This window comes from Pogona vitticeps, chromosome 4, assembly GCF_051106095.1.
Source record: "Pogona vitticeps strain Pit_001003342236 chromosome 4, PviZW2.1, whole genome shotgun sequence".
Lineage (NCBI taxonomy): Eukaryota > Metazoa > Chordata > Lepidosauria > Squamata > Agamidae > Pogona > Pogona vitticeps.
Window position 1 is genome coordinate 192,260,933 of NC_135786.1, and position 15,750 is coordinate 192,276,682.

The window sequence follows — 15,750 nt, forward strand, 5'->3', positions numbered from 1 at the left end:
ATCTATCAATTTGTGGCCTTACCCTTCGGCCTTTCCACAGCACCCAGGACTTTCACCAAGTGCATGGCTCTGGTGGCAGCATACCTGCGTCTTCAGGGGATCCAGGTGTTCCCCTACATCGACGACTGGCTGATTGTCTCGATGTCCAAACATCAGGCTTTAAAGGACACTCAGTATGTTCTCCAGACGTTACAGTCACTAGGTCTCACCGTCAATCACGAGAACTCCAAACTGAATCCCTCTCAGATGGTGCACTACACGCTCGGATGTTCATGCCTCCAGAACGCATCCAGAAGCTGGTAAAAGCCATAAGAAGGTTCAGGCCAAAGGCAAGAGTAAAAGCAAGTCTTGCACAGCATCTGCTAGGCCTCATGGCTTCTACAACGGCGACTCTTTCCCATGCTCACCTCAAGATGCGTTCACTTCAAATTTGGATGCTGTCCCTCTTCAATCCACTCCTCGACAGTCAAAACAAGCTCCTCACTGTCACCCCGGAGTTGGCACAGCAGCTGCAATGGTGGACTTTCCGACCTCACCTCTTGGTGGGGCGTCCTTTCCGCCCTGTCCATCTGACAACACAGGTCACTACAGACGCCAGTCCACTAGGATGGGGCGCCCATTGCGAGGGTCACCAGATCAACGCCCTCTGGTCCCCTCAGGAGAAGCAGTTGCACATAAACCATTTGGAGTTGTTAGCCATCATAAAGGCCTTGAAGTCCTTCCTTCCTCTTGTGAGAGGCAGGGCAATCCAGCTCGTCACAGACAACACCACAGCAATGTTCTATGTGAACAAGCAAGGAGGAACAAGGTCGAAGTCCCTCCTGCTTCTATCAATACATCTCTGGGAATGGTGCTACCAGGAGCACATCTATCCGATAGCCATTCACATATCTACCACAGACAATCTCATTGCAGACGAGCTCAGTCGCCGCTCCACTCAGAACCACGAATGGGAGCTGGATTTGGAAATTTTTCAGGAACTTTGCCACAGGTGGGGCACACCAGTGATCGACATGTTTGCCACGAACAGCAACAAGAAATGCCCCCACTATGCATCCAGGGCAGGAAGGGGCCCCGGGTCATTGGGGGATGCTTTCATGATCCCTTGGCACAAGGGTCTTCTCTACATGTTCCCTCCCATTCCCATGGTTCAGAAGTCAGTAGTCAGAGCCCTCCAACTACGAGCAGAAGCAATCTTGATTGCACCTTGGTGGCCCAGACAACCCTGGTTCTCTCTACTTCTGCAGACAGCGGTCGACAAGGTGAAGCTTCCCCTCATCCCTCACCTAATCACTCAGGACTCGGGGTCGATCTTCCACCCAGATGTGGACTCCCTCCAATTGACAGTGTGGAGGATATCCCATCGATAAAACAAGTGCTCAACAAGGCAAGAAAGCCTTCTACCTTGCGACTGTATCAACACAAGTGGCAAGGTTTCCTTAAGTTCACTGCGGAGCGGGGTTTACAAGCATCTCCCGTCTCTTTATCTACCTTATTGCTGTATCTCAGGCACCTGTTTGACCTAGGACTAACTAAGTCTACTTTAAAGGTGTATACGTCTGCGATAGTTACCTTTCAACCCAGGGAGTCGCAGTCGTCCAAATGGTTTTCCCACCCGACTGTACAAGCTTTTTTCAGAGGTCTATCCTACATGAGACCCCCTGTAAGACGACCTTTGCCCCAGTGGTCATTACAGACTGTGCTACACTCATTGGTTCGTCCACCTTTTGAACCAATGGCTACTTGTGACTTAAAGTTTCTTTCCCTAAAGACTTTATTCCTTGTAGCAATCACCTCTGCCCGTAGGGCTAGTGAATTGGCTGCTCTCCGGGCTGATTCTCCTTACCTCCAATTCTTCAAGAATAAGGTGGTGTTACACCCAGATGTTTCTTTCCTCCCCAAGGTTGTATCGGATTTCCATGTCAATCAGCCCCTGTTGTTACCTAATCTCTTTTCTGAACCTTCTTCAGATGTTGAACGCACGCTCCACTGTTTGGATGTTCGTCGTGCATTATCCTTTTATGTTTCTAGGACCAAGGACTTTAGAAAGGTCCAAAGACTGTTCTTATGCTACTATGGCCAACGCAAAGGGACTGCTGCTTCGACGTCGACTTTGTCCAGATGGCTGGTTTCCACCATCTCTTTGGCCTATGAGTTGCAGCATAAACCTCTCCCTGAAAACCTGCGTGCTCATTCTACTAGAGCTGTTGCCACATCCACGGCCCTGCTGCGAGGGGTAGACGTCCCCGACATATGTAGAGCAGCTACCTGGTCCAGTGTGTCAACCTTCATCAAGCACTACAGACTGGACCTTAGGGCCAAGAATGAGACCAGATTCGGGAGGGCTGTCCTTACATCACTGCTACAGTGACGGCCCACCATCCTGTAAGTAGCTTGGTAGTCACCCACCAGTGTGGATTCATAGAGAACCACGTTGAAGAAGAACAGGTTACTTACCTGTAAACATGGTTCTTCAAGTGGATTCTCTATGAATACACACGACCCGCCCAACCTCCCCACGTGTCCGTCTGCTGGTTGAGTTCCAACTCTATGTGCGGGCACATGGAACTGGGGATTTTTGGCGGGCTGCACTTGCGCAGTGCAGGGCAACTCAAACTTTGTATCTTTTTCCTCATAGCTCTGGAAAATTCTGAGGGGAACCAGCGCAGGCGCTGCTTAACCCACCAGTGTGTATTCATAGAGAATCCACTTGAAGAACCATGTTTACAGGTAAGTAACCTGTTCTTACATGTGATTTTTTTTAATCTCAGAAGTTGGCTCAGTAAGAATGTGGTGTTTGATTATTTCTAATAAAAGTATTGCTGTGCTTTTATGTTTTTGAAGTTATTGTAATTATCCAACATGGCTATCTACATCTATTATTTGCTGGAAAATAGTGATTTGTGAGTTGTCTAATCCTAACTATATTGCTAAAGGAATCCTTCTGTGAGTTGATCCATGCTTCTTCATTACTTCCATGATGAGAAAGTACCCTTTCCCCTGACATTTATCTACCATTCTGCGGCTTTTTGTGTGACTGAATTAGCTGAAAAGTCACGTTTCCTTTTCTTTATTTGGAACTGCAACATGATGAAGAATGGAAACCTACGTATTCACTGCCACATGTTGTAAGACCTATCTTGATGGTTGTTTTGAAACTGGAGATGCCTAGCAGAGGTAAAGCAGTTGGATGGAATAGAATTGAGAAATGAAAATAGATAATCATTCATCTTCCTCTAACACAGTGGTTCTGAAACATTTTGGAGTCATGGCTTCCTTTATTAATGGCTGTGGACTAAGAACTTTCAACTTCATTGTCTAGCTGTGATATTCTGTGTAAATCTATGTCAGTCTTTTATAGAGAGTGAAAGGGTAAAGGCCTAAAACTATACTATGCTATGCATAATATTCATAATCAATGAATTCCTGGTCAGAATCATTATACGTAAAAGCAAAATAGAAATAAAAAGTAAAAAAAAGGTAAGGACTAAGTGTCACCTTAAAGACTAACTTTTATATTTGTTAATACAGTATGAGCTTTCATGGATAGGTCCACTTCATCAAAATGTACTGGTTGAAATCAATATAGTCACCACTGTCATCTTGCCAAGATGCAGTATTTTTTTCTGTTTTTTTAAAAAAAACCAATGAAACACATGGATTATTTCAAAGTTGGTTTCCCATTTCCCATAACTAGCACCATCATCAGTTACTAGGAAAAACAGTTGCATGCAATACACCTCAGCAGTACCACCCCTGCTGCATCAGAGGAGATGTCCCCAATCCCTCAGGTAACATCATCTTATTTACTAGTGATGTAAGCAACCAGCAGCCATGCATCAACTCACAGCAAGACTCCTCTACCAATCTGTCAAGCACAAATGCTTCAAAAGGAGATACAGGACCTAGATGAGATGGAACATCTTTGTTTCTCTCAGGCTATTCTTCCTATCTTGATTTCAGCCTTAAAGGCCAACTGGTATAGTAATAATACAACACCATTGTTTAGAGCTACCACGCCCAAAATCATTATATCCATAATAGCATCATCTTTGGGTGGGAAAGGAGTAGTAACAAGAAAAATGTTTCTCTGGCAGTTGATGCTTACAATTTGATCTGTGCTACTGATGACTTCTCTTAATTTGTTTTTTAAAATATAGAAACAGTGTCAGGATAACAGACAAGGCTATTAGCTATGCAAGGAAGCTAGCCAAGTGGCAGAGCAAATGAAAGGAGAAGGGACAGGAAAAGCATTGAGAATAAAAAGCAAGAGGGCCTAAGGAAATAATAAGTGGAAGAAAAAGGGGAAATGGGCAAAGAAGAATTTGGGCATTGTGATGGAAAAACTGCACCTAGTGTATCTGCTGATTCTTTGCAGTTTCTTATACTTTCAGCTCTCTTCTCAGGGGGTGAAATAAGCTTCCCTAAGCAGGAAGGGAACACTCAGCCTGATTTTGATTTAAGCTAAATCTTTGTCAATGACAAACCTTTGACTGAAGGTCTCTGATTTCTGCTAATAACATGTAGCCCCATTCACCTAAGCATTCCTGATAAAAGTTAATACCACCAATTAGTACACAACAAAATGTGGTTTCCCAAATGTAGCTTAAATTGTTTTCAAACTTTTTCTATTCTAGAGAGTATAGGATGAATGCCAAAGTGAAGAACAATAACCTTAACTATGAAGATAATGAGAAAAAATGTGTTCCTGTTTTATATTGGTCTCTGCTTCACAACACTGCATTAAAAGAAAGCAGTTATCTCTCTGTGTGTTAACTTGAAAATCTGTATGTTTGTTAACTTAAAAATCTTTGTTGCCCAGTTCTCTGCTGGTAGCAAAATGGTACTAGTAGTCTGGTGAAGGTGTCATATTTAAAATGCTTAGTCCGCCATTTTCTTTTTTACATTTTACTAATATTTTTGTGTGAAATAACAATTTATTGTTCCCTAATGCATCCACTTACCTCTGTTCTCTCTTCCTATAATTTTAATATACCTCTCTTAATTTTAATATACCTCTCCTAGCCACATAGCAGTATACAAATATTCCTCATGTTGGTACCTTCCCAGTGTTCTGGATTGCAACTCCCTTTACCCCAGCCACTGCGACCGTTGGTGGGAAGGGGCACATCTGGACAGCGCAAGATTAGGGAAGCTTGATACTTGCCTTTTCACTATATTGTCTTACCACCTGACACTCTTAATGTTGCTACTTGCTGAGTCCAAAAGATCGATAGTTTCTGGACCCCATCATTCTTGGTAAAATAGCCAGCCACTCTCAGTGCTAGTGGAGATTGTTTTCTTAGGAACAAGCAAAAGGCATTCATTAGGAAAATACTGGTGTAAGTGGAAAGAAGGAAGGAAAAGGTAATTTATCAGGTAGTGTAAATTGAAGTGGGAAAACAGTTGGTAATATCTCCGTAATCTTTTATAATATTCACCCACACCTCCACTTAAATTATTATCTTCAGACTTTTAAAATTAACTGTTTCTACATATTCCACACAACACACACTCTCTAAAACAGAAACGCTTTGACCACCTCACTAACTTTTCAAAATGGACTTCACTAAAACTGCCTAAGTGCCAATTCGCATAAATCATTCAGCATTCAACTCAGTATTCAACATTCAGTCACTCTTATGCTAATCATTCCAGCATTCAGCCTATGTATACCAACTAGTCATCAGTTTTCTGGATAATATAGGGCATTGCTACTTAAGTCAGTTCTTTGAAAACAAATGTCCATCTGTCAAAACTGTAATGTTTCAGATAAAGTGCCCTACTAGTAGAAATCATGCCCTAGAGCAGGGGTCTCAAACTCAATTTACCTGGGGGCCGCTGGAGGCAGAGTCTGGGTGAGGCTGGGCCGCATCAGATTTTCTGCCAAGTGGAGCAAGAGCCCGAGGAAGCCGCCCAGGAGTTTCCTTAGCCCGGCTGGGGCTCCGAAGAGGAGGAGGAGGAGGGGCACGCAAGCCCTTGTCACCAACCACAACCCCCTCTGGCTCCTTCTTCACTACCACCACCACCAGCAGCAGCAGGATGAAGAAGCAGAGAAGGGAGGAAGCGCCGGCGATCGCCTAGCTGGGGGGAGGAGGGCACAACATAAAATTTTTAAAAAACCCTCACAGAATTCACCTTGCTAAAGGAGAAAAGCCCCCACTGGTACCCGTGAAATTAAACAGAACAGGGCGGGGGCCCCCCAGAGGTGTGTGTGCACACATACACAAAAGCACACATACACGGAGGTCCGGCAACCCTTCTTCTGAGGCCCCCTCAAGGAAGGCGCACTCAGCAGCAGCAGCTATCCCCACCACGACAGAAGAGCAAACTTAGTGAGGCCAACCTAGGCAGCCTCCAGAGGCGAGGTGGCTGAAGCAGGACGAGGAGGAGGAGGAGGAGGAGAAAGCACTGCCAGGCACTGAGGTGGCCGCTGGCTTGGTTGGGGGTGCCGAGAGAGAAAGAGAGCCAGAGAGCTGCTTCCCTGGAAGAGGCGGTGGTGGCGGCAGCTGCTGTTGATGGCTTGGAGGCACTCTTTGAGGATGGGCCAGGAGCGAGCTCCGCTCTCAGGCATCGCTTGGTGGCGGCTCGGGGACTCGGGGAAAAGGGCTGGCAGCGTGCCTCGCTTGCCAGCTCTCCCCCAAGACAACGCCTCTTGCACCTTCCATCTGGAACTGCAGCCTGCCAGCCGGCAGACAGGTGGGCTGGCTGGCAGGCTGCAGTTCCGGATGGAGGGTGCAAGAGGCGCTGTCTTGGGGGAGAGCCGGTGAGCGAGGTGAGGCTTTTTTTGACTCTTGACAGCAGAGGATGCATGGGTGCTTCGGAAGGGGGCAGGCAAGGCGGGGGCCACAAACTATCATCCGGCGGGCCGCAAATGGCTCCCGGGCCGCATGTTTGATACCCCTGCCCTAGAGTCAAGTAGGCATCATCTGTATAAATAGTGTAGTGCGTTCTGTTGGATGTTCTGCTTGCTCCCTTTCTCTCAAGGTAGTAGAGTTACAAGGCCTGCTTCATTGGGTTTCTTTTATATTAACTTTGTCTGTTGTGGAAAATGAATGGAATAGAGGGGGATGTCTGAAACCTGGCTTGTTACAAAAGAGAAAGGAAAGTTTATTGGTAGATAGTAAACTGAACTGATTGCTAAAAACTCCCTCTGCAACTTTACTTGATTCTCAAAGAGCCCATTGCATGCTCTCCCCTGAAAGTTTTTTTTTTGTGACTGCATGTGTATAGCAATTTGTACTTATTCCTGTTTTGCAATAGAAATGTGGCAACATCTGAGCATCAAAATAGAAAGACGGGATGTCCATTTGTGTAAACACCAGAGGTCCTTAGCTCCACGTTGTGCTGAACATATAACACAGGCTTCTTCGGTGAGGAAGCAGGAGAGGGCCCTTTTGGTGGCTGCTCCCAGGCTATGGAATGCCCTTCTCTGAAGCGCTAGTCCTCCTTCCATCAGGGATTTTTAAAAATGTTTGTAAAAGGGTTTTTAATTATAGTTTTTAATATGTGTTTAATTTTTTGAAATATCTTATGTTTTCAGTTGTGTTTACTGTGGTGTTTTAGCTGACAGTGAGCTACCTTAGGTTCCCTAGAGAATTAATTGATTAATTAGTCTCTGCAAAATCTGGTATAGATCTGAATATTTTTTTAACCACCCTCAGATTATATATTAAAACATTTCATTTTTTGTTTGTTTTAAAAGCATGTAAGAAAGCAATCAACATATAAATCTGAAGTAGATCATCAATCAGTTTAATGGTTTCCAGCTATTAACTTTTACAAAGAAGTAAAGGAGATAACCATGCTTCTGTTTTTCAGGCAAAAACTTGACCTCCTGAATGAAAACATTCCAGTTATTATGAATACTTATTTCAGCCAGAAGGTTGTTCTTAAAGAACCAACAGAAATGGATAGGCCACATTTTCAAGAGACATTGCTTACTAGAAGAAATATATCTTTGGCCTGGATATTCACTTTATTTGACGTAAAAGACTGTTTTCCTCAACCATCTGCACTTAATCAGGTAAAGTTTACTTTACAGTTTTAACACTTGGTAGCAAGTTGATGAATAGATATTTGAGAACAACCACTTTAAGAACCTTGAAAAAGAAGTAATATTCATATTCACATTTTACAAGCAAGATTTTTCCACTTATTGAAATGTAGAACTCGTGTGTGCATTTTTAATAGCTTGATTACAGTGCTCTATACTATTGGTATTATATTATCACTGTTTTGCTGTGTGTAGTTGAACTTCTTAAATTTACAAGCTTTCTAAAGGAAAAGCTACATGTGATAAGAGATACTGGCCTAACACTGTAATTAGTTGACACATAGGCTGAAATCCTGTTGGCACAGCTCTGTTCTTGTAAAGGTTATGGTGTCATCAGCCGTGGCCTTTACACCTCTGCCTCTAAGGCTCCCTAGGTATTCCTTTTGTCCTTGCGAAACCTTTGGGGGCCCTGTAATGGTTGTGGAGTCTTTAATGCCCAACAATTACTGGGAGTGGCAGCAGTGATTTTCACTTGTTAGACTCTCCCCAGCCTGAGGCCCCCAAAGGCTTCCCCAGGACAAAAGAGAACCCCTGGGGAGCATCAGAATCTGGAGGCATGGGGTTTTCAGAAATGTTTCATTACAAAAGGCCACATCTGATGACATCATCAGCCTTCCATAGACAGATCTGTAGCAAAAGAATTTCAGATACAGTATTCGGTTTCCGTACTCCATGCCCATATTGTCTAATACAACGTTTATGTTTTGATATCTAGAATGTTCCCCTTTCCCAATAGCAACAGGTGGAAGGGGAGAAATGTGCAAAGACATACCGTATTTTTCTGTGTATAAAACAACACTTTTTACTTAAATAATTAGACAAAAAATGAGGGTCATTTTATACATGGAAGGCAGACACTTTCCCTGCTTTTTGTGAAGCCACAGGATAAAGCAGCAGTGAAACACACTCACACCCCTTTGATCCTGAAGCAGCCATGAAAGGGTTCGGGACCAAAGGGGTGTGATTGTGCAAATTTCCTCATTTGGGAGTTAGAAGAAGGGGTCATCTTATACATTGGGTCATCTTATAAAAAGAAAAATATGTAATATAAGCATGAGATAATTTCCCTGAAAATAAGACAGGGTCTTATATTATGTTTTGCTCCAAAAAAACACATTAGGGCTTATTTCAGGGGACTTTTTTTTTTCGTGTACAACAATCTGCATTTATTCAGATACAGTCATGTCATCTGGTTGCTGCATAATGGTGGAGGGTGGGGTTTCACTTAACTGGGGCTTATTTTTCGGGTAGGGCTTATATTATGAGCATCCTAAAAAATCATACTAGGGCTTATTTTCAGCTTGGGTCTTATTTTTGGGGAAACAGGGTACTACACATTACAGGGAGTGGAAATTTTGCTAATGAACTGCCATGCTTCTTGAAAAGACTTGTTACTATTAATGCATTTAATTTCTCTGCCCCAGATTTTAGCATTCCAGTGTTTTTCACTGTGTTCTTTTTCTAGAAAGTCGACATTTTAAAAATTACTTACGGTATGTGTGGCTTGTTTACTTGGTTTCTTCTGTGTTATATTATCTGGGTCATTCACTGAAGTTAAGAACACTAATAAATCCCAGAACTATTGTCTCCCAGTCATATAACATCAGAAGAACAGAGCTGGATGTCTTTGTCCAGTTTCTGGGTTAATGCCAAAATGCTGCATTTGTTCATACTGTGGTGCTTTAGTTACATCTCAACTACCAGTACCAAACTATCCTTTACACGAGGCTCCCTTTAAAGGTTGTTCAAAAACTTTAGTGCAGAGTATGTGGACTGGAGTAGTGGTTGATGCTGGATAGGTCAGAACCTGAATGAACCTGAATAGTGATTTTGTAATTGCTTCTTCTGCTTACTTTTTCATTTTCATTTTCAAATTCAATTTAGAATGCTCATGTTATCTTTTAAGAGTGTTAGTATGTTGGGAATGATGACCTGGAGGATAACATTTATTCATATGTATCTGTTTAAAGCTGATGGCAAGGATTGTTGATCGTTTTTGTTAGCATACTCTGGGGGCTGGTAGATGATTTGTATATGGTTATCATTGAACTTTTAAAGATAAATAGTTGAAACTGACCTGCCACTAGCAGCAGGAATGATGACTATACATTAGTCACCTCATCTCTTGTCTTGATTATAGTAACACCCTCTGCATCAGGCCACCTTTGGTAACTCTTAGGAAATTTCTGTGGTTTTGGAAGACTACAGCCCGGCTTCTTATGTAGGAAGATACTGATACTATGCTACTCCCTTTTGTACCAATAAAATGTAATTCATTTATGTTTTACTATTTCAGTTTGTTTAACTGTGCTTTAATATTTCAAAATTTTTATTTTTATTTGTAATTTTTAAAATATTGTTGTGAGACTTCTGGAATTTCAGATCTGGGAGTAATACAGGGTATAAGTAGGTAATATAATAACCAAACCAAATGTAAGCAAAACCCTTTTTATTTTTGTAATGTGTGCAATAATCTGATGTATGGATTTTTGCTTTTTAGGTTTCTGATCCAGATATGAAGACTTCCAAGACTATTAGCAGCAGTGAGCTTAAACCATCTCCCTTTGCAGTTATTTGTTTGAGTGATTCTCTTCTTGATGTTGTGGAGAAAGAAGGAGTGGCCGGAGAGAAAGGAATTCGAGTCCGTGTGGTTGTTCAAAGAGTGTATTATTTGGCTGCTAAAGAAGGTTTAAAATGTCATCTTCAGGGAAATAATCCTTCCCCAAACATACTATTGTTAAATTCAGACCTGGCAAATGTTAGGTGAGTAATAGAATTTGCCCTGGTATAATTTGTAGCATTGAGGGGAGCAGTAAAATAAAGATAGAAATTAAGGTGAACATGTTGTTGTGAAGTAGTCTAGAGCTTTCATGAAGACCAGAATTTTACTTGAAATATTCGAGTGGACATGGACAAATTGTTTAGTGTTTGGATGGCCATAGCTAATTTGTTGATTATTGTTGTCATAATAACAGTGATGGTGCCAAACTACAGCAGGGACAGAAAAATGTGACAGACCACTGGCCCGTCTGTATCAATATTGTCTAAATTGATTGAAAGCAACTCTCCATGCTATCAGATACAGTAGAACAGAGTTTCTCCAGCATTTCCTTGCAATTCCAGTGATTGATGGTGGAATATTATAAACACAAAGCAGATGTTCTGCAACTGGTTCATAGCCTTCTCCCCAACTGAGCAGCTAGTATGACCTAAAGCACTTTTCTAAATTTTCTTATGATTTTGTATGATTTTGTTGTTGTTATGGACTGTCACATTGTCTCCAACATACTATGGTGATCCTTTCAATGAACATTCTCCAAAATGTCCTGTCCTAAACAGCTCTGCTCAGCTTTTACAAACTCAAGGCTGTGACTTCTTTTAAGGGCACAATTCATCTCGTATTTGGTCTTCCTCTTTTCCTGCTGCCTTCCACCTTTCCAGAGAATCCTGCCTTCTCATGATGTGCCCAAAGTAGGACAGCCTCATTTTCAATATTTTTGTCTCCAGAGATAGTTCAGCCCTGATTTGACCTAGGACTCACTTTTTAATTTTTAATTTTGATTTTAATGCTGTGATCATTTTACTGCCAGATGGTTATTTAGAATTCACAAATGCAATGTACGGCTCCTGTTCTCGAATTACCATTCTCTTCACAAAGAGTAATTCCTTATCTTGCTAATTGTCTACATTACTCTTTATTCACACTGTTTCTTACTTTACTTGACTTTACTTTAATTAGATTTATACCCCGCCCCTCTAGATCAGGTCTGCTCTAATGTTTCTTGCATTAGAGATGATCATTCTCTTTTTTTAATGATTTTATAATGAAAAATGAGTAATACATTCTATGCATTTTATAAATAACAATAACTTTTTGTGCATGAGGAGCTGAGAAAACTCAACTTACTATAAGAGGCTTGTGTCTAAAGTCCAAATCCTTTTTGCTGTGATTTGCAAGAGCAATGAGTTACTGTATGTTAGGTAACATCTCTTTCCTTGCTTTCAACTCCTTCTGTGGACATACAGAAATGGACCATTTCTGTCTACTAAGGAGAGACTAGATGAGATGTTTTAGAAGATCTTTGAAGGAGGCAGCCCATCAGTCTCTGTAAGTTACAGCTTAGTAATCAGATAAAACACCTAAATATTTTGATAGAAGTATTGAATATTAGGGCAGTATAGATTATGGACATCTGGGATGTGGTGGCGCTGTGGGTTAAACTGCAGAAGCCTCTGTGCTGCAGGGTCAGAAGACCTGCAGTCATAAGATCGAATCCATACAACGAAGTGAGCCCCCGTTGCTTGTCCCAGCTCCCACCAACCTAGCGGTTCGAAAGCATGCAAATGCGAGTAGATAAATAGGTACCACCTTGGTGGGAAGGTAACAGCGTTCCATGTCTAAGTCATGCTGGCCATGTGACCACGGAAGATTGTCTTTGGACAAACGCTAGCTCTGTGGGTTGGAAACGGAGATGAGCACTGCCCCCTAGATTCGGACACGACTGGACAAATTGTCAAGGGGAACCTTATAGATTATGGACACTCCTGCTGATGAAATACTCAGCTTATTGTTTCATCTTTATTATTTAATCTTTATACTTCTGTGTTCCTGCTGCAGTGCAGTTTTGTTTTTAAATGTTTCCTTTTTATGAGTGAACTGACCTGTTTCAGGAATAAAATTTATTTTGTTGGTAGATAATTACTGTTTTAGGGATACTTAAACAGATGATGAACATAAAATTTAGTTATTTATTTATTGTAGCAGTGTTCTCAAACACAAACATAAGAAACAATTTTAAAAGCCTGATGTTGACATTGAAGCTATCAGTGACATCCTGTTGCAGGTTGAGACTGTGAATATATTGATATTTTATGGCTTGTTACTTTTGCCCTTTCCTATCTTCAGGACTTGGGGCAGTCTAATTCCATTAGCAAAGTATTTTGACCTTTTTTAAAGTACAGGGGTACAAAATATAGTATTCAGTAAAGACAGCAATAATTTTGATTTCACTAAGGAGATGGTTGACTATAGTATTCAGTAGAGACAGCAATAATTCTGATTATCACTAAGGAGATGTTGACTAAACTTTAGAACATGAATAGCCTTAAAAACAAACCAATGGCAACCTAGCGAAGCAGACAGTGCTTCTTTCAAAATGGTGCTATGCTTTCTCTGCTGATGAGATGCAACATCAGTGACACAGCCTGAACAGTTGTTTGCCTCTACAGTTTAAATATCCTTTGCCAAGCAGTGGGTTGAGAACCATGCACTGACTTGTTTGTAAGTACTGGAAAGGTAAGTTCTGCTGACTTTTAGAAACAGTGGCTGGCTGTGTCTGAAGAACAATAAAAGAGGAAAAATTAAGTTGAAAATTTGATGGCCTCTGTTTTAGAAGCATCTCAAGAAATCTAATCCATTTTCCTAAGCAGCTTTCTTGAAACCCATGTTATGTCTGGCTTGGCATAATTTGATGGGTATAAGTATCACCCATGTTATTTTATGGGATTAATAAAAAGTAACAGCTTGCTTTTAAATCCCATATTCTGAGTTTCGGTTTCCCTATGCCTGCCAATGACTAATAGAACAGTCTGAGGTGCTCACTAATTTATATGAGGTCTAAAAGGCATAGGTAATGAGGAATATATACACATTTTAATTTGTCTTATGTAATACAAATCCTTTTAGTGGGAGTGATTATGCTCTAGCAACTTTTAATGAGTTTCTGTTACAGCATTTTTGCTTATGCAATGCTGAGGAGACTATATTAGGCTGACTTAGTTCAGATCTGAATTATTTTTAAACTTCTTTACAACAGTTGTTTTTCTATGTTGAACTTTTACATATCTCCTTACATTTATCTTCACACAAACATATCTTCACAAGATCTTCATCTGAGTAAAGATAATGGGCCCAATACTGTTGTAAATGTTTCAAGGTAGGATAGAATAGAGGTCACTTATTGTGTTTACCCTTAAGGAAAGCCCAGCTTCAATTGCACAAGACTTATTTTAAATTGGTTTTATTGTAGTTGAAGTGGGATGAGAGAAAAGGAAAATTGGGGAAAATCTGTGTTCACAGATGTTAGCATCTGTCAAACCGTTTTCTTTTATGGGCAGCTTCTGTTCTGTTTATAGCATACCATTCATTTTTTAAAAAATTTTTCTAAACAAAACATTCACAAACATATGATTTTTAAACACACAACTATTACTTCTGGGGTGCATTTTTTTCCAAATGCAGTATAAACAGGAAGCAGACAACCTAAGTGTGCTGCCCAAAACTCCAGAAGATAAAAATATTTCAGGCTCTTACAAATGAAAAAGTCAAATATTTAATTAATTTCATAAAATGTCTACTGTGTGAATGTTTTACATTATTTCTCTTATGGTTTGAGAAGTTTTACATTGTTTCCCTTAGACATTTGAGCTATTTGCAGAAGGTTGAAATATCATAAACACATTCTTCTTTGAAGCTTGATTCTAAGGAATATTTGAGATAAGGGGACAGGAAACAGTTATCATATTGAATGCATGTATATCTGCACATATGATTTCCCATGTAATCCCTATCTTCCATATGACAAGACCAGAAAAGCTGATCTGAGGCTCCTGCTCTTTAAAGTGTTCCCTTCTCCTGCACAGACCAGTGAATATTACTTCTTGTTTTATTTTGATGATGAGTAATATATACTAGAAGATTCTTCAGGAGAGCCTCATTTATGTCAGCTACATGATACATCTAATGTAACTTAGAAGTCTTAGTTTTGTTCTGGTCAAAAGATAGATATTTTATATGATGTTTGTTTAATTTAAATGATAGTTTAAATTGTTATATATTGCTCAAAACCTTATTAGTTATGTCCATTAGCATGGTACAACTTGCATAATTTAGCAAATGACTACACTACTTAACCTGCAGCAATTCATCAACAGTTTCTTAAATTGATCAGCATTCCTCAACTTAGGTTTACAGTGGAACCTCTACATATAGGCATCCTTCAGTCTCGAGAGACTATGGTAACATGCTCTGAATTGAGGAGTGTCCTCTCTAGAGCATGAAGCCCGGGTAAGGTAATATGGAGGATAGGCTGTTACCCAAGCAGCAGATCCCCCCTCTCCACATTGCTGAAATGGTCCAATGGAAAGGCAAGAGCCAATACAACTGGTTCCAGCAATGTCGCAGGAGTTGGCAGAACGACACATGCTGCCTTTGGGACTCCAGCTCCGGATTTTGCCTCAAGGTTAACTCCTGAAGCCTTTTCCATGAGTGGATATAGCCACAAGGCAGTGGAGGTTTGAAATTGGAGTTTTCCTTCTCCTAGATGGGCTGCCTTCCATGGCTGACGAGCCCCACCTACTTAAGAACTTAATCCGTTTTGGAATGGTGTTCTTAAGTTGAAACGTTCTTAAGTTGAAGCAAGATTTTCCATAGGAATGGACTGAAAACCAATTAATCCGTTCTGGCTGTTTTTTTGTTATGTAGAGGTGCGTTCGTACATTGAAGCATTAGTTCCCATAGGAACTAATGCAGAGCTGGTTAATACGTACTCTACCACTAGGGGGAGATTTTTTTTTTTTTAACCTAAGATGACCTAAGGTTAAAAAAAGAGCAGGAAAGTTTTTTTCCTGTTCTTATCTTGGATTTCTGTTCTCAAGTAGAAGCAAAATTTAGCAAATGGAGCTGCTCTTAAGTT

General features: G+C 40.8%; 1 protein-coding gene across 2 annotated transcripts in view; it reads left to right on the forward strand.

Annotated features, from left to right (window-relative positions):
• The window catches only part of SPIDR (scaffold protein involved in DNA repair), a 260,008-nt gene that overhangs the window by 169,079 nt on the left and 75,179 nt on the right, over positions 1 to 15,750 (forward strand). For both annotated transcript variants that reach the window (XM_020790935.3, XM_078393733.1), the window contains exons 9-10: positions 7,822 to 8,026; positions 10,557 to 10,819. In XM_020790935.3, the coding sequence (XP_020646594.3) occupies positions 7,822 to 8,026; positions 10,557 to 10,819 (468 nt within the window). The remainder of the gene's footprint in view (positions 1 to 7,821; positions 8,027 to 10,556; positions 10,820 to 15,750) is intronic.